Source organism: Scheffersomyces coipomensis (genome assembly GCF_036884675.1).
Source record: "Scheffersomyces coipomensis strain NRRL Y-17651 chromosome Unknown DFJ63scaffold_8, whole genome shotgun sequence".
NCBI classification, from domain to species: domain Eukaryota; kingdom Fungi; phylum Ascomycota; class Pichiomycetes; order Serinales; family Debaryomycetaceae; genus Scheffersomyces; species Scheffersomyces coipomensis.
Genome location: NW_027042899.1, coordinates 634,186 through 652,622, shown reverse-complemented (window position 1 = coordinate 652,622; position 18,437 = coordinate 634,186). Strand labels below are relative to the sequence as shown.

The window sequence follows — 18,437 nt, the reverse complement described above, 5'->3', positions numbered from 1 at the left end:
CATTGTGCGTGTGCGAAACAAATCTATTAATAGTTAAACTAATCCACATCTACTTCTTCTACTATTAAGTTATCTTCTTCTGATTCAACATCATTGGTTTCTTCTTCTTCTTCTTCTTCTTCTTCTGCAGCATCATCATTTGTTATTTCAGATGCTTCGACTCCTTTAACTTCTATTTCTTCATCAGTCAAAACCAGTAATATTCGTTTAAATCTTAATACTGATGATTTATCTGGTTTAACTTCTTGTTTTATTTCCTTTGATTCCTTTCGGTTAGTTTTATTGTCTTCTTTTGTTACTTTATCGCTTTCATTTTCCTGTACTTTGGTTTCTGGGTGAAGTTTCAGATTGATTTCTTGTTCAATTTTTGCTTCAACTTCTTCTACCGACAAATTCCAAACTTGAATTGTTTTCTTCATATCTTCAACTACTCGACTTCTTGAACCTCCTTGTAATCCTTCAAGATATTTAATCAAATCTGGTTCATAACTTGATGGTATATCTTTAATATTCTTTAAAATCCAATTTTGTTTCTGTTTACTAAACTTCCAGTTCTCTCTATCATTCAGAAATTGTCTCAAGTAAGTTAATTGATCTTTCACAGGAGGTTCTGGTCTTTCACTTTTTGGTAACTTAACTCTTTTAGGTGGTTTTTTATCATCTTTCTTATTGGTTTCAAGCTGTCTCTTTTGTTTGTTTAATTTCTTGATTTGGTTGGTTGTTAAGTTTGAATCTGATACATGTTGACTTATGGCTAACGGATCTACCTCTAACTCTTGCTTTAACTTAAGCCCTATTCGCTTCCAAGCTGGTACTTTATCTGACATTGTTATAATCGATATTTGTTTTATTTATCAAACGTTACAATAAACCTGTTAACCCTATAAAGTCAACCAAAAAAAAATTAATTCCAAAATAAATAAATGAAAAATACTCACACTGAAAAGAAAATTGTGATGGGCATCTATGAAAAAATAATTAAGATCTGTTTTCTTTTAACATTATAAAACTTATGCTAATTACTACAGAGACGTATTTTATTAGTAGATTCGTTCGATTGTGTTTTAGCTATATAGAAGATTACATGGTTTGAGTCCGTTATGAAATATACTTACTTATAATGGATATAGAGATTGTAAACATCACTAATTGGTTAAAGCGTATTTAATAATTCTTTCGTAGTCTTTTACAGCTTGGATAAGATCAGAATTTTCAATGAATTCATGGTCTGAATGAGCCACATGGATTGATCCAGGTCCAAAAAGATATCTTTTCTTTAATTCAACTGTTAAATTAGGAATATCAGTACCATATGCTAACGCAATGGTTTCAAAATCATCAATATCAAAATCTAAATATTGAGGTGATGTCTTTTGATGTAATTCAAACTCCAAATTTGGAACATCTTTGATTAAATCCTTAACCGATTGAAGTACTTCATCAGCATCAGTGGCTACTCTTATCAGGACTAATGCCTCGGCATTAGCAGGTATCACATTTGCAGCAACTCCTCCTGAAAATTCTCCTATATTCAAAGTAGATGGACCAAGTAAATCATTGGTAGGAAGTTTCAAATTCAATAACAGATTTAATACTGGTACCAATATTTCTGAAGCTGACACCCCCAATTCAGGATAACCAGAATGTGATGCTTTACCATTTGCAATCAATTTGAATACAATTATACCTTTATGTCCCCTTCCTAATTTAAGTTCTGTTGGTTCTCCAAAAATACCAATATCCCAACTGGCATGTAAATCTTCAGCTAACTTCATACCCACACCACTGACTTCCTCTCCAACCACGAATAATAAGGATACATCTCCTTCCTTCAATAATCCTCTATCTACCAAAGATAAAAACGTAATTATTTGGGTAGCCACTGAACCTTTTGCATCACATGAACCTCTTCCATATATCTTGGTACCATCGATGTTGTATGTGAGATATGGAGGAACAGTGTCAATATGGGAAGTAAGTAAGACTTTTGTATTTCTAGTCTTTCCTAAATAAGCATAAACATTGTACCTCTTCTCATATTCATCATGAATCTCCTGTAATTCTACTGTTAATCCAGTATTCTCTAAATATTTCTTTAAGTATAATGCCACGTTAGTTTCAGCATTGGAAATAGACTCAATTTCTATCAAAGACTTGTGGAGTTCTAATAATGATAAATCGTTGACATAGATATCTTGTAACCCTTCAAAGTCTGAATTGAAAGCAAGAACGTTCTGGTTAAGACTTAATGGACGAACAGCATTCGCTATCGACACAATGAAACTTAACAATAAGAATAATACACTAGTATACATTTTAATTTATGATGAATAATAGTTATATTTAAGTATATTAATTAGTTGTCTATATATGGTTTCGAGAAAAAAATCCTATTCTTTTGTCTCTTGATTATTGGATTCCCTATTGGCTTTCCAAGTATCAAATTTGCTATTTAAATCTTCTGCTACTTGTTTGGCAGTCTCTTCTTTATCAGTAGTATTTGTCATCTTATACATCACTTCCAGAATATACTGAAATGAGCTAGAGATAAACTCGTCCATTTCAACGTTATCCCCATTAGGATTGAACACAGACCGAGCTATTTGTACTAAATGTTCTTGTTCAGGAAAGCTTCCACCAACCTCATTTTCATCAGTGATTTCTTCAATCTTCGTTACCATTGTGCTTTACTTTGAATAGAAGTCAACGATGGATATGTTCAAATATACAAAGCTTTAATAATACTAAGAAAAGATGATATATGTGTATTTGCTAGCAGATATTTATATTCTCTTTTTTTTTGAATTTAGTTTTTCTACAACCATCAATAAATAAAAAACCATACTAAACAACATAAACAACGTAAATAAATAAATAAATAAATAATCTAGTAGCTATTACTTATTGTTTCTCACTACTTTCAACCTTACCTAATGCTCCCTTGGCAATATCTTCTTTGTCTTGATCTGATAAGTTTTCAAACTTTGCAACGCTTTCTGTTGCGGATTCTGGTAAATTGCTGGTATCAATATCATCTCCAGTGACATCCTTAACAATATCACCTAATTGGCCAAATTCTTTTTGTTGGTTTTCGTCTGAACTCATACTTGTAATTCTGATTATAAACGATAACTTTAATGTTAAATATCAATAGTAATTGAATTCAAGATAAAAGAGTCAGAACACTATTGTATTTCAAATTGAAATTTACCCCCTGATTTTATTTATTTTTCTACGAAGGCTCAAGTCGTGCGATATCCCACGATATAATTTATTTTCCATTTTTGTTTATTTTTATATATTTAGTCTAAACACTAATGCTTCGACCATTACTGACTTTAAAGCGTTTACCAACTGAACGATGGTTTCCAGACTTGATAATCACAGATTGGGATGAAACTGCCACTCTAGAAGATACAATTAAACTTGTAGCAAGTGTACCATACATCAATAAACCAGATTTTCAACCTAAATTTTCTTATTTCACAGAAATATATTTGGATAGTTATAAGAAATATAGTACTCAATTCCAACATGAAATTGGTCATCGTGATAGTTTAGAGAAAGAAATAAAGTTCCAGACAGGTATGAAAATGGTTGAATTGAGTTCTATAAATGCAATTACAGATCATAATTTGTTTAAAGACTTGACAAAGCAACAATTCCAAGATCAGGCAAAGAATGTTAAATTGAAACCAGGCTTCATTGAGTTTGTAAAAAATAGTCAACAGACTAATATACCCATTGTGATTTTGAGTATTAACTGGACAAGTATCTTGATTAAGCAAACCCTTGATAATGCTGGTATAGATACCAACAATGGAATTACATTTATGGTGAATGAATTCGAATTTAAATCTAACAAATTCGGTCAAGAAGTTACTACTGGTAAATGGAATCCACAACCTAGTATCAGAACTGCGATTGATAAATTACAGATTACAGAACATTTACTTGAAACAAATCAAAACATAATGTACGTAGGTGATAGTTCGACAGATTTACTATCATTATTAGAAGCAAATACAGGTATTGTAATAGAAGGTAGTTCTCTTTCGGATTCGATGCAAAAATACATATTTATTAAAGATAGACTATACGTAGGGAATTGGGATGAACTAAATAAATTAATTTCTTTTAAGTAGATAAATAGTTAAGAATGAAATAAGAGTTATAATAATAATGAAGTTGTTAAAAATAATAATAATAATACACTATCTTCTCCAATTATTAACAGGTGCAGCATATTGTTGTTGGATTACTCCTCCTTGAACTGGTACATATTGACCATAAGCATATCCTGGTGGTGGTGGTTGAGCAACAGCATATGCTTGGGCAGCTCCACCTCCTTGGATAACCTGTTGATGAGTCATTGGAGAACGTTGAGGAGGTTGTGCTACCACTTGAGGTTGAAGCGGCATTGGAGCTTGGTAGAAATATTGTGGCTGTTGATTTGGAGACCAAGCCTGTTGTGCATGTGGTGGAGGTAATTGAGGTGGGAGTTGATGTGGTGATTTTTGCTCTTGTTTAAACGACTGTGGACCATAAAATGGAGTATGTTGGCCAAAAGCTTGAACAGGGACTTGTTGTGGTGTTTGGTGGGGTTGAATTATTTGAACTGCGGGACTATGATGTGGAGGAACTGGAGTACGTTGTTGTGGAGTTTGTTGAAGATCATGCGATTGAAGTTGTTGTTGTTGTTGTTGTTGGGCTTGCTGTTGAGCTTCTTGAGCCAGTGGTTGTGTTTGTGAGGATCCTTGAATAAATGCAATTCTTTCTGATGGAAGTAAAGCTACAAGATCTCTTAAAAAGAAGCTTGGGACATCTGGAGGATCTCTTAATGCAGGGATTGGACCTTCTTTCTTGAATGCTTTAGACAATGCGGTAGCTCTTTCTTCAAAAAATGCAGCATTCTTTGTATCACTTATTGCTCTGAAGCATGAAGCAGATCTACTACAAGCGTCTGCTGCATCCAGTAATTGCTCATCACATCTTTCATAAACACAACTTAAACCATCCCAAGCAGTTGCTGTTCCAGGGGATGCTTCATCTATTTGTAATCTGAGGGCTTGAGAATATGCTGCTAAAGCATCTGGTAATTGCTTTAACTCCAAATACAACTTCCCTACTGCCAACCATGTAATTGGCGAGTTTGATGCCCTTCTTAATGCTACTTGGTAAGAATCATAAGCTAATCTTGGTTGATCTACTAAGGAGTAAGCTTTACCTAATAAATACCATGGTAAGAAATCACCGTCGTTGTTTGGTTGATCAGTATTAGCATCCTTTTCTTTTTCTTTTTCAAGATCAATTATCTTACTTAATAATTCAATAGCGAGATCTGCATCACCTTTATTTTGATTCAAAAGCAACAAATATGAATGTGTCATTAAAATTCTTGGAGAATTGCCAACAGCCTTTTCTGCATTTTCACAAGCTTGAATGGCACCAGGAATATCGTTTGCTCTTTCTTTTGCTGTTGACAATGCACACCATAAGGCAATGTGCTCATCAATTCTTGATAATGGAGGTGGTGGTAAAGATAAAGTGGCTGTCAATTCAGCTATTGATAATTCAATACTTCCATCGGCGGCGGCAATGGCAGCTAACTCGGCATGAGCCGCTCTGGCAGTTTCAACATCGGCAGGAGATAACGACTCTGGTAATATGGATAAACAATGTGTTAAAGATCCAGCAGCATGATTTCTTGCACCTACACGAATTAATGTTTGGGCGCTTAACAACCAAAGTGATGCATCATTTTGAGATAATTGTATAGCGGTCTGAATTGATTGGTGTGCTTGATCATTGAGACCTATTAACAAATAACATTCGGCCAATTCTTTAAAAATTGATGAATCTTTTAATAATTCTGGATAAAGTTCCAATGATTTATTTAATCTTTCTATGGAATTCTGGGAACCAACTGTTTCATTCAAGTTAATATCATTTAATCTCAACGAGTAACTTAAACCACATAACGCTTTTAAGCTAGATGGATCATGATTCACTGCTCTTTCGAACGCTTTAATTGCTGGAACTATGAGGCCCAATGTATTGGCACAATTACCACAAGCGATCCATGTGTCGGCAGCTGTCGATTCATAATTGTGAATAAAATCACTTTGAGATCCGGTTCTTTGACGCTTTGTCCTTGGCGATAACTCTTGCTGTCTTTTCACCATCGGATATTCTATTATGATTTATATGAAACTGTGAAATGACCTTCGTGAATAATAAAAGTTCACTGAAACCAAGAAGAACAGAGGTATGTTTAAAAAAATGTTGTCAGTAGAGAAAAGTGGGATTGTTACCACCTTTTTTTGAAACAAGAGAGCAAAAAATTTAAAAAAAAAATAAAATAAAAAATAAAAAATAAAAAAAGATAAAAAATAAAAGGTAAAAAATATCAGGTTAAAAAATAAATAAAGACAGAATATTATTTTGATTTTGATGAAGAATAGCAGGTAGAAAAAACGTAAATTGAAAAAATAATGGTTTTAGCTGAAAAAATTATGCAAGAATTTACTAGGAAAGTTTAAACAAGTTACAATAGAATCAAAGCAGATGCAGAAAAATTAAAAAAAATAGTTGCATTAAAAAATATTGAAAAATAATTAAGAAAATATATATAAATATATGTCCTTTCTTTTTTTTAGTTTTGAAGAGAAGAAACGGGCAAAAATGAATAAAATTAATAAAATAATATTGTATTTAAACCAAAAAAATATTTAAATGAATGGTAATCAAAATAATGTAATAAAAAAATAATTGTCGTACAATGGAGCACATAATGGCAAGGAAAAATAAAAAAGATATGATTTGAAATACGGACAGATAATGCGCAACAAGAAAACCAAATATCGCCGAAGTGGATACAACCAGAATAAGGAAATTTTATAATTATACTATGGTATGCTATTATTGATAGTATGTTAAACACATGAGAGAATTTGGATAAGGCAAAGTATCACCACATACGATAAATGACGATAGTAGGTGAGGGGGGGTTGTACCACATTTCGAGTTGTGAACATTATGGTATTTAAGCCTTCATTTCTGTGCGCGCCTGTTACTGTAATCTGTTAAGTTTTTTATTTAATGTGCATGAGCTTATTTTTTAAATTTTTAGATTCTGAAATAAACAATCATTTCCCTCTTGCATGCTGTATTGCATCCTGCAGATGCACTAAACTGTTGAAAATTTAATTTTTTAGGAAAACGAGCACCTTTTCTTCAGGAGAACTAAGCAACCAGAATTCCATGTTCTTCAATGCAATTTTAGCAATCCTTATCTTCAAATTAATATAAAATCAACTCCTAACGCCCTTCAATCTTCCTGTTCAAAATTAAATATTGAGATCTTTGGTAACATGGCAATTCGATCAGTTATATAAATTTAAGTTCCTTAAAATTGCGCGGCAGTATTGTGACATGATTTATAGTGTATTTCCGTTAATATCACTTGGATATAAAAACATTTTCTACACTATTAAACTTTTACCTTCTTGGTTCTAGATCGGTAGTCTCGAAGCTATGACAATATATGTTAAAATAAAAAAAAGTAGGGAAATTGGAACATAATATAGGGAATGGCGGTGAATGAAACGAGATGTCTTCTCCATAATTATCAGCTTTTCTTACGTATCATTGCTGATCTAATGCTCCTGCATTACTTACGTTATGTTATGTTTGTTTTTTTTTCTTTTTTTTATTTTTTTTTTTTACTTTTTTTACTATTTTTGGGAGGGCTTCAACAAAGCGGATACAAATATCCCATCGTCTCTTTGGCCCAATTTCATGTTTATGAGCATACTGTTTTTAATTGACGATATATTTAAACCCGTTCAAACAAACTTAATTACAATTACTTGTGGAACTGTAATTAATGTAACCTATTATAACTACAATGAAGGGACAATTATTAATAATCAATGCAATATTTATAATAAGTGGACTATTTCTTGTATTGATCACACATTTATTTCAATTGTGTTGAGTTGTGTTGTGAAGTAATGAATAAGGTACAATGTCGGCGTCACACTTGAGGAGCAGTATATATCGCTTGAATACGAATTCTTCATTCAACATCAAACACATGAAGAAAATAAAAGAAAAAAAATTATTATTTATTCAGTGAAACAGAAATATCATATATTTTTCGAAACAATTGGAAAGTATAGTAGTAAAATCTTTAATACTTGCATAAATCATCTTCGTTTCCTCTCGTTTTTTTTTTTTGTATTCGCACTTTTTTTATTTTTGATTTTGATTTTGCGAACAGAAATTGGGGGGGCCCGAATGGCAATAAAATAAATCATTTATTTAAAAAGTGGTAATATTCAAGTTGTCTCGCATTAAAAATAAATAATAGTTTCCTAATGCTTTGTGTTTAGAGTTTCTAGTTCAGTCTACATTAGTTGGAGATTAAAGATTGAAATTAAACTAGAATGGATAATATCATTATTGAAACAGTTTCCGGTTGCCTTAAAGGCAAATCAAACTGTTGAAATTTTAGGTTTTAGTTACGAGCATTTTTTTTGGGCTGGTGTTATTGTTGAAAATAATGCACAATGATAAAAATAGTTCTCAGAAAATATGCAAGGAGCTAGAAAAATTACCTAATAAAGAAAGGATATAAAATATTAAAAAGGCAATTCGAAACTGTTAATCTCAATTTCTCTTATTTAAGGTTCGAAGTTTCCATTGTTTTTATTTTTAGTTTTTCCTTTAAATTTTAAATTGCGAAAATCCCTGGGTCCAGCGATCATAAATCACCAAGCTATTTTGGCTAAGCTTGTTCAATTATTTTCTCATCATTACTAATCTCTCTGAACTCAATCTTAATATATAACACCCGCCACACTCATCAACAACATCCTATTCGCTAATATAAATGTAATATAATTAGTAGATATCAAATTCTATCGATTAATTGATTAAATTAGTTTTATGTCGGTATTTACGTGACACTATGTGGTTAATTTAACAAAGTTACAGAAAAAGCATGAATTTTTACTTTTTCATCAGTTGCTTTGTTGATTCACTATTTTTTTTTTCCTTCTTTTTTTCTCCTATATTATTTTCTACATATGCATTTATCCGCATGGCTATGCATGAGATTTCGAATGCACATCAAAAAATATTAGAACATGCATTCGAAGCACTCAAATTTAAAAGCTTAAAGGTTATTTTTTTCTTTGTCTCACTGCGGTTCTTTTCTTTTTCCTGATTCTTGTGCCATAATTACCTTGAAATTTTGTATAAAAAGAATCTATTGCCCCATGTTATGCTTTAATTGTCAAAATTTGTATACTTTCGATGCTCGTAACATGATCATTTTCGTGGCAAATGGTTAATTATTTACATTGAAATTACTTATGAAATTTGACAAATGTCATGGAAGCTATCTGGAAAAGTATCACTAAAGTGCGGTGGAGTACAACATATTGTGGGTGAGACATGTACCACCTAAAATTAATCGGACTGAAATGTTCTTTAAAAGACATACTAGGTCTATTTCTCGTGTAAGTTGCTGCCTCTGATTTCTTACTTTATCATTCTCTCTGAAACATTCACTTTTTTACTCATTATGCTGCGTTTTATAGTTCATAAATAGTAACCACGTAGGCATTTTCGCTTTAATTAGGCGATCATCTTGAATGTTATCTCAAAATTTTGGTATTGTACTCATTCTAAATCTACAAGAATTTTCTTGAATTCACAGAATCGGTCTTCATATTAAACTTTCCTTCCTGGTAATATAAATAAGCTATTCCCTTGTGGGGATCTTATGTCTTGTCTCTTTAGTGAATGTTGCAATAAATCTAATAAAGACCAGCTTCCACGTTGATTAAGATTCAAGAAAGTTAATTAGGCATTTCCTTAGTTAATTTCCTTTAGCTTAAATCTTAACTTCCCATTCATGCAAGAATTCTAATTACTGAAAATAACTAGAATTAGGTAGATGAAAATCAAAATAACTTTATGCTCTAATTTCACTTTATTAAAAAGTTATAAATATTACTAACAAAGCCTGAAAGAAATTTAATTAGTTATAAGAACTTAGTTTCCTTTTCAAAATTTATTATCCTATTACTCTGCCTAATTTGCTAAATTCACCAAGGAACCAACACATAATACTTTCAAGCATTATATGCTATGAACAAACAATTAAAATGAAATTCATCATCATTTGATCACGTGACTGTACGTTTGTTTATATTTTCCTGTATATACCAAATCAAACCAAAATCTCTTTTTTGAATAATTTTTTTTAAAGTGCTTCTCATCAAATATGGTTGTAATGACCTCTCCAATAACTTCTTTTAGTGGGGGTATGTACCGGTTCAGCAGAATAGGGATAGCGAACAGGTGTGTTAAGCTTGCATTTCGCAGGTTTAACTCGACTTTGGATTCTCTTACATCGACTTCGGCATTATTGGCCAATATTTTTCCTACTTGCCGTTCTTGTGGGATTAGATTGCAAACTATGGATAAGACTAAACCAGGTTATTATTTGAATGATGCTGATAGAGAAATCAATAAAAAGCCATATGTGAAACATGAGGATGTGGTGTTCAATGATAAATATAGTCAATTACCAGTTGAAGATCGAATATTATTGATGAATAAGAATTTCCTATTTACTAAAACCTTAGGTGAAAATGCCACTAGAAAGCATATAGCTGCTTATTATAGGAATACAACTGATGTACTCAGAAACCACATATTGGAGGAAAATACAAAGAATAAAATAGTTGAACCAGAGTCTTTGGAATGTATTAGATGTCGTGATGCATCTTATAGATCAGATTTTAAAAAATTAGATACTAAAGAATTTCCAGTCATGAGTTTAGATAGTATCGTTAGCCAAATTCCACGTAATGAAAAGATTGTTTATGTTGTTAGTGCCCAAGACTTTCCTATTTCATTAGATCCAAAAATATTTCAACATAGATTATCATCAGAACTTTTCTTCATCATTAACAAGAGTGATTTATTATTTAAATCAAATGAACACAATATTAAATACGGGTTAACGTTTTTTCAAGATTATCTTAATGTAAAGCATGGAATTCCAAGAGAAAATGTAATTATGGTAAGTGGGAAAACAAATTGGAATATCGATAAGGTTTTAAATTTTATAAATACTGATGGAACATGTTATCTAATGGGGTGTACTAATAGTGGTAAATCAACCGTCATGACATCTTTATTATTCACTATTGAATTAGAAAGAAAGCAAAAATTAGAAAAGTTATTAGCTAATAAAGAACAAAGATATGTTGAAAAATTACAAGAGAAGACCATTAGAGCTAATGTTGTATTGACTCTGAGAAAGAAGAAAGAAATCAAGAAATTTGAGGAACATTTTAAAGCTCATTCAGGGCCTGGTATATCATATATTCCAGGATTCACCAGATCATTTATGAAGATTGATTTACCTGATAATAAAGTAATGTATGATGTTCCTGGATTTGTTAATTCCAAAGATCTTCCCTATTTTTATAATTTACTTAAAGATCCTAAATCAATGAAGAATATAAGTAAAGGATCTAATATCCAAGAAAGAGGGATGTTTTATTCTAAGTATATTAGTGTCAGTGGTGGTCAATGTCTTTCTATGGGAGGATTATTTTATTTAAATGTTCCAACTCTGTCAATGGTCCAAGTTAGAAATTGTATTAATAATGATATGCATGTCTTTAAATCATTTAACAAAGCCCTTGATGTTTCATTGAATTATGATCTGATGCCAAGTTTTAAAGATAAATTTGTTATTGAATATGATAAGAATACTATTAAGGATTTACAAAGATTCATTATACCACCATTTTATGGATCAATTGATTTAGTAATATCTAATTTAGGACATATTAATTTAGTTGCAACAGGAGCTAAAGCAACAAATGAACCATTCATCTTATATTTACCTAAAGGGTTAGAAGCTAAGATTAGACAACCTATAAGTCAATATCTTGCAAAGACATTCAGTGGTAGAGATAAGAATGGTAATCCATTAACCAAAGAAAATATTTCTAAAAAGAGTACATTTGCATTCAAACGATATAGTGGGAAAACTCCATTTTCAAGTAAATTAATTACATGTGCTAATGATAAGGAATTATTATTAACATTAGAAGATTTAAGTTCTGATAAAGCATCTAAAGGTGCTAATCCAGATCAAGTATTGCTTGATTATAAGAGAATTAGGGAATTTGCAGGTAGTCAAACTTCGAAACCCATTAATTATGATGCCAGCACTGTTCTTAACGAAGAAAATAAATATGATTATTGGGTTGAATAATCAATAAAACTTGTATATATATAGATATGGTAGATAAATGATATTGGAGATGATCATTATCTTTTTCTTTTTTTGTGTGTATAATTATAAACCGTAAGTAGTCCTGTATATAAGCCTGTCGGCATCTTAAACGGAAATTGTCGTTTAATAAATCAACGAAAAAAAAAAAAAAAAAAAAAAAAGAAAAGCATAAAAAATAATTTTCACTTTTTAATGCGCGCGTAATTTAAGCGAAAGAAAGATGTAATATTATTATTTTACACTGGAAGTAAACCAGAATGAACAGAAAAAATAAAAGCGAAAAGGAAAAGGAAAAAAAAAAAAAAAATAAAAAGAAATTGAAAGCGAGCAGCAAACAGTAAAAAAATTGAACAACAAAACAATTTTAATGTGGTAAAAAAAATGTGTGTATGAGTTGATAGGAGTATACAGGAAACCGAAAATCTTTTTTTATTTTTAATAGTTTGTGTTGGTAAGCATGATGGTCCAGCCATCACCATCATCTAAGAAGTTTATAGTTAACTTGGCTGCAATGGGACGTCGTGATTGACGCTAGTCGTATGACGATGCTATCGTATTTCATGAGAATTAGGTTAGGAAAGTCTATTTCCTATGATTCCCTGCGACCATTGAAGATATTCTGATTTTAATAATAAGAAGAAGGAAAAAGGGAATGATGGATTAATTGACATAGATATAAAAAAATGAAGTAGGTACTCCTTATTACACGAGCTTACTTTGCCCGCTTAATGAACTGATTTACAAAGGAGAAAGTGTGGGACAATGAAATAAAATAATATTTTATAAACTAAGTTTAGTCGCCGAAATCAAAAATTGACAATACAAATTTTGAATTAAACAATTTTAAACCCAGACGCGCTTTCTTTTTTTATTGTTAAAAGGGCATTTGCGCTTAATAAAATATAAACAAAAAACAACTCCTTATTATCTAAATCAACCACAAAATTCACTGTAACCAAAAAACAAAATAGCAATTGTGATTCCATGGCATATCACAAACTCAGAAGCTCAGCTTCAAATTCAAAACAAACACAACAATTATCGATAATTTTTACCTCTTTTCCAAATTCTTTCTCTTTTCATTTCATAACTAGTAATCAAAATAGTTGATTCTTAGTTGAGACTGACCTTTCCTTCATTCGCTAGTTAAACATCTTATCCTGACTTCAATTCCATAATCATGTTAAGGAGTCAAAGCATTTCCAATCTAAATGATCAAAGGAAATCGAAATCTTCCAATTTCTTTAGTTCATTCAGATCTAGAAAAGCTTCATCCAATGATTTACATTCCATAGTGGATTCAACTGCTCGTTCCAATAATAATAATAATCCTAAACCATTAAATACAAGTGTTACTTCCAATAACTTACATCAAAAGTTTGATACATCCAATAAATTGAATCCAATTTCTCATTCATCCTCAGCTGCACAACAAAGACAATATCATGGATCATCATCATTATCATCATCAACGGATGATAAAGAAAATATAAATCCAACACCTATACATACCAGAACTAAATCATTAAAATTAAGATCAAGTGCTCCTAATTTAAATTTAAACTTGAATTTAAATTTAAATCAATCGTCATCCCATTCTGTAACTGTTTCAACTACTGCAGCTACTGCCACTGCGACTTCTACTAAAAATACCATTAATCAACTTCATACTCGAGGTTTAAGATCTTCAATGTTTCTTAATAATATCATATCATATAATCCTTCTGAATCAGATAATGTTAGTCATAAACTGCAATATAGTGGAAGAATATCACCTCCTCATATTAGTCCAGAAACTATAACTTCAGTAGATACATTAATGGATCAAAGTTCAATAAAATTCACTGATTTTGAAAATACAAGTCAAGATTTTGATTCTTCTGATGCTTCAATAAGTAGTATAAGTAATGAATCTTCACCAACTGAGCAAAATTTCCCAAATATCTTAAATCAATCAAATAAAAAATCTTTATATAGAAAATCTCAATCATCATCATCAAATCAACAACATCATAATCTTAAAAAGATTCATCGTACAACAAATTCTTATAATATAAATGAATTTATAAAGATTCTAAATCAAGAAAACGCTACCAAATTGCCCGTCAATAATCGAAAATCACTTGAATTAGAAGCTTTAGAACGTGAAAAATTAATCAATACTTTAAATGAACAAAAGAAAGATAGTTATACTTCAACATTATCTTTAATTGAAAATATCATGTTTTTAATCGTTAAAGATAATGAAGATATCGATGAAAATGATGATCAATATAAAAGTGAACAATATTTTAAACATTCCTTAGATGATATTGATTATTCTGAAGCTTTGAAAGAAGATCATTATGATGATATTGATGAAAATTTGGTTATGGTATTCTAATGATCGCAAATAAAACAAAGACGACCCTAAATGTGACTTTTCTCTGTATATTAGTTTTATAATTTAATTCTTCCCTTCTTCTGCGTACATTATTATTTTTACAATACACATTTATTATACCCACTTTAAAATATTAAAAATATACTAAACCATCAATATACCATTTATTATGACATATATAGGTTGAAAATGCAAAAAAATATGCGATTTCTGTGGATCGAACACAGGACCTTCAGATCTTCAGTCTGACGCTCTCCCAACTGAGCTAAAACCGCTTTGTAAAGATTGTAGAACAACCCACGCCGGGAGTCGAACCCGGAATCTTTTGATTAGAAGTCAAACGCGTTAACCATTACGCTACGCAGGCGTCTTGTATATACAAAAAATATCTGTAGCACGTGCGCCCCTCTTGTGATCACGTGATGAAAATTCATTAAATTTTGACTTTTTTAACCTAATAACTATGAATATTGGTTTTAAATGTGGTTTATAATATAGTAGGAATGTTTATTTGAGAATTTGAATAATTTGTGGTGTCATTTTGACGTTGGTTTTTTTCATCAAATTTCGAAGATTTTTCAGTGAATAACATTTCTAATATCAATCATATCACCTAGAAGTTTCAATAATTTTATAATTAAATCAATTAGAATGATACAATTGATGATTTAGGACCGTTATACAGTAATAATATTCACGAAACAAAAGTTTATTCATCTTAATTATAAGTTAAAATTGCAAATATTGAAAATAAATTACAAGTCACGTGAAAATCTGAAATCATTTCTAAGACGCAATTTTTCAGTTGGTTAAACAAACAAAGAAAAATGTGGATTTCTTATCTATCAAACATACTGAAAACTATCACCACGATAAGACACTATTATACATGTTTAAATCATTTATTAGACTAAACAGTCGAGTAAACACTAGACTATTTAGTTCCAATTCCAAACCGAGTATTCAAAAATCAAATTCTATTCGTAATGTTCTTCTTGGTATTACTGGTGGTGCGATTATTTCTGGGTATGGATTTTATAAATATGGTCAATATGAATTAATAAAGAATCCTCCACCAAATTTATTCCCCTTAGGTTCTATTACGAGGTTACAAGAATTAGAACTGCCGAAATATAGTTCTGATGCTGAAATAATTATTGCCATTGAAGAAATTAAACAATTAATACCGGAAGTTACTATTACTAATAAAGATGTTGAAATTTTACATCATACTAAAAATGATTTCACTCCTCATTTACCATTAGATCATGAAAAACCTCAATTCATCATATATAGTTATACTACTGAACAAGTGTCCCAGATTTTGAAAATCTTAAATAAATATAATGTCCCAGTAGTACCTTTCAGTGGAGGAACATCATTAGAAGGACATTTTTTTTCAACTCGTCAAGGAGTTATATTAAACACATCAAGAATGAATAAAATCCTTGATGTTCATGATGAAGATTTGGATTGTGTGGTTCAAGCCGGGGTCAATTGGCAAGAATTGAATCAATATTTAGAACCTAAAGGATTAATGATTGGAGCTGATTGTGGTCATGGTGGATTAATATCAGGAATGATAAATACTAATGCTTCAGGAATAAATGCTTCAAGATATGGAGCTATGAATACTAATGTGATATCCATTACAGTGGTATTAGCTGATGGAACTATTATAAAGACAAAACAAAGACCAAGAAAATCTAGTGCAGGATATAATTTAACTCAATTATTTATTGGTAGTGAAGGTACTTTAGGGATAGTTACTGAAGCTACTATTAAATTACATGTATTACCAAAATATGAAACTGTTGTGATATGTCAATTTCCTACTATTTTAGATAGTACTAACACTGTTGCTGATATTTTCAAACTAGGGATTCAACCTAATGCTATTGAATTTTTAGATAGTGATATGATGAAATGTTTAAAATATAGTGGATATTGTGATTCAAGTTGGGATGAAAAACCAACTATATTTTTTAAAATTGGAGGATTAAATAAAATAGTGGTTGATGAATATATTAAACAAATTAAACAAATTTCATATCATAATAATGTTGAATTATTTAAATTTGCTAAAAATAAAGAAGAAGGTGAATCATTATTTTCAGCTCGTAAGAATGCATTTTATGCCATGATTGAATATGGTAGAAGTGAAATTGATGAAGATATGAGAATTTGGGTTACCGATATTGCGGTACCATTATCAAGATTATCACCTGTTTTAAATGAAATTCATCAATTAATTAAATCAAGTGGATTTGAATCAATTATATTAGCTCATGCTGGAGATGGGAATTTTCATGCTGATTTATATTATAAACCAGAAGATAAAAAGAAGTGTGAACAAGTGATTAAACAAATGGTTCAAATTGGATTAGATAATGAAGGTACATGTACAGGAGAACATGGAGTTGGGAATGCTAAACGGAATTATCTTGCTATTGAATTAGGTGAAGATACTATAAGTTTAATGAGGAAATTAAAATTAGCCTTAGATCCTAAACGAATTTTAAATCCTGATAAGATTTTTAGAATTGATCCTGAAGATAAAGGTGAATATTAGATTATAGTTGTTGAATATGGAAGTTTTATTTTATAGACGAATAATAAAATTAAAGTTAATAGATTTTAATAATCAGACTGTGAAAAGTAAGTAGCAAAAGAAAAAAATGGGGAGGAGGAAGATTGATAAGTTAAAGTTTTGCAACCCAACCCAAACATAATAATAATATTCTATTATATGATATCTTATCGTAAATAAGCTATTGGTATTAATTACAGACAGTAAGTATATTACAAATTTTTCATTTCCCCACAAAAACTGAGATAAGAGGGGAAATAAAAACTCCTTTTTTTTTCACTGTCTGTCTGTCTGATTTAAAAAATTTAAAATTTGAGTTTAAAAAAAAATATTTTTCTCGAAAAAAAAAAAAAAAAAAAAGAGTTAAAAATTAAATTTTTAATTTTTATTTTTAGAGTTAGAAGTTAACGCTGGTTATGTGATATTATATATTATATTTAAACTACTACTCATTGTCTTATAATAATTAGATAAGTTATTTATTGTTTTATGTGGAGATCAGACATACGATAGATGGAATTTCTTTTTATAATTACTATATAGACTATCAAACAAATTAATAATAGTCAACAATGAAAATGATGATTGTCACATTTAAAGTGTATGTGTATGTTTCATAGTAAATTTTTTAAACGCATATGTATATATTGTTAAGAAGAGATAAATTGAATGAAAAGGAATAGGGTATAAGTTTACTTAATTAGGAATGTTCATTTTACTCATGACAAAGCACATGGTAACTAGAGAATATTTTATTATTATGAATAATTATTATCATTATTAATAACGTAATTAACACAATGTACGTAATCCACTACTATCTTAATCTCGGCACGGTACTAAAAATTAATTATTATTATCAATATTATATATTATTATTATTAGATGATGAAACTCAATCTAAAAATTTTTGACTTCAAAATTAGCTTAACTTGTGGAGAGGCAGAGAGAGATGACTATTTTAGAAATTTCTTCTGCTTTTTTTTATCGCACATAATAGATAACCAAAAGAAAAAAAAGGGGTTGTACTTAATCTGTAAGATAACAGAAAAATAAATAATAAAAAAATAAAAAAAAAAAATTAAAATAAAAAAATAATAAAAAAAAAATTAAAATTAAAAAATTAAAACAAA

At 30.1% G+C, this 18,437-nt stretch overlaps 8 protein-coding genes and 2 non-coding genes across 10 annotated transcripts; 4 read left to right on the top strand and 6 right to left on the bottom strand. All coding sequences in view use genetic code 12, as the record gives it.

Annotated features, from left to right (window-relative positions):
- Window positions 1-38: 38 nt before the first annotated feature.
- DFJ63DRAFT_315751 (uncharacterized protein) lies at window positions 39-827 on the bottom strand (the record flags this gene model as incomplete). The annotated part of the gene is made up of 1 exon (XM_064906606.1): window positions 39-827. The coding sequence occupies one exon, from the start codon at window positions 825-827 to the stop codon at window positions 39-41; it is 789 nt and encodes a 262-aa protein (XP_064759843.1).
- Window positions 828-1,145: 318 nt separating this feature from the next.
- DFJ63DRAFT_315750 (M20 family metallopeptidase) lies at window positions 1,146-2,315 on the bottom strand (the record flags this gene model as incomplete). Its single annotated transcript, XM_064906605.1, has 1 exon — window positions 1,146-2,315. One exon carries the CDS (start codon window positions 2,313-2,315, stop codon window positions 1,146-1,148), a length of 1,170 nt encoding a protein of 389 aa, XP_064759842.1.
- Window positions 2,316-2,358: 43 nt separating this feature from the next.
- DFJ63DRAFT_321157 (uncharacterized protein) lies at window positions 2,359-2,741 on the bottom strand. Its single transcript, XM_064907297.1, has one exon. It carries the CDS (start codon window positions 2,679-2,681, stop codon window positions 2,391-2,393), a length of 291 nt encoding a protein of 96 aa, XP_064759841.1. The 5' UTR covers window positions 2,682-2,741; the 3' UTR covers window positions 2,359-2,390.
- Window positions 2,742-3,317: 576 nt separating this feature from the next.
- On the top strand, window positions 3,318-4,145 carry DFJ63DRAFT_337833 (uncharacterized protein; the record flags this gene model as incomplete). The annotated part of the gene is made up of 1 exon (XM_064908608.1): window positions 3,318-4,145. The coding sequence occupies one exon, from the start codon at window positions 3,318-3,320 to the stop codon at window positions 4,143-4,145; it is 828 nt and encodes a 275-aa protein (XP_064759840.1).
- Window positions 4,146-4,180: 35 nt separating this feature from the next.
- TCC1 (Tcc1p) lies at window positions 4,181-6,373 on the bottom strand. The gene has a single exon (XM_064904461.1). The coding sequence runs from the start codon at window positions 6,183-6,185 to the stop codon at window positions 4,215-4,217; it is 1,971 nt and encodes a 656-aa protein (XP_064759839.1). The 5' UTR covers window positions 6,186-6,373; the 3' UTR covers window positions 4,181-4,214.
- Window positions 6,374-10,297: 3,924 nt separating this feature from the next.
- Window positions 10,298-12,310, top strand: DFJ63DRAFT_315747 (uncharacterized protein; the record flags this gene model as incomplete). Its single annotated transcript, XM_064906604.1, has 1 exon — window positions 10,298-12,310. One exon carries the CDS (start codon window positions 10,298-10,300, stop codon window positions 12,308-12,310), a length of 2,013 nt encoding a protein of 670 aa, XP_064759838.1.
- An 852-nt stretch (window positions 12,311-13,162) lies between these two features.
- Window positions 13,163-14,904, top strand: DFJ63DRAFT_254566 (uncharacterized protein). Its single transcript, XM_064904458.1, has one exon. The coding sequence runs from the start codon at window positions 13,512-13,514 to the stop codon at window positions 14,712-14,714; it is 1,203 nt and encodes a 400-aa protein (XP_064759837.1). The 5' UTR covers window positions 13,163-13,511; the 3' UTR covers window positions 14,715-14,904.
- Window positions 14,905-14,916: 12 nt separating this feature from the next.
- On the bottom strand, window positions 14,917-14,989 carry DFJ63DRAFT_t124. The gene has a single exon. It is a non-coding gene; the product is annotated as a tRNA-Phe (tRNA).
- Window positions 14,990-15,008: 19 nt separating this feature from the next.
- On the bottom strand, window positions 15,009-15,081 carry DFJ63DRAFT_t123. The gene has a single exon. It is a non-coding gene; the product is annotated as a tRNA-Arg (tRNA).
- A 522-nt stretch (window positions 15,082-15,603) lies between these two features.
- Window positions 15,604-17,644, top strand: DLD2 (D-lactate dehydrogenase; the record flags this gene model as incomplete). Its single annotated transcript, XM_064907612.1, has 2 exons — window positions 15,604-15,724; window positions 15,809-17,644. The coding sequence occupies 2 exons, from the start codon at window positions 15,604-15,606 to the stop codon at window positions 17,284-17,286; spliced, it is 1,599 nt and encodes a 532-aa protein (XP_064759836.1). The 3' UTR covers window positions 17,287-17,644.
- Between the last annotated feature and the right edge of the window lie 793 nt (window positions 17,645-18,437).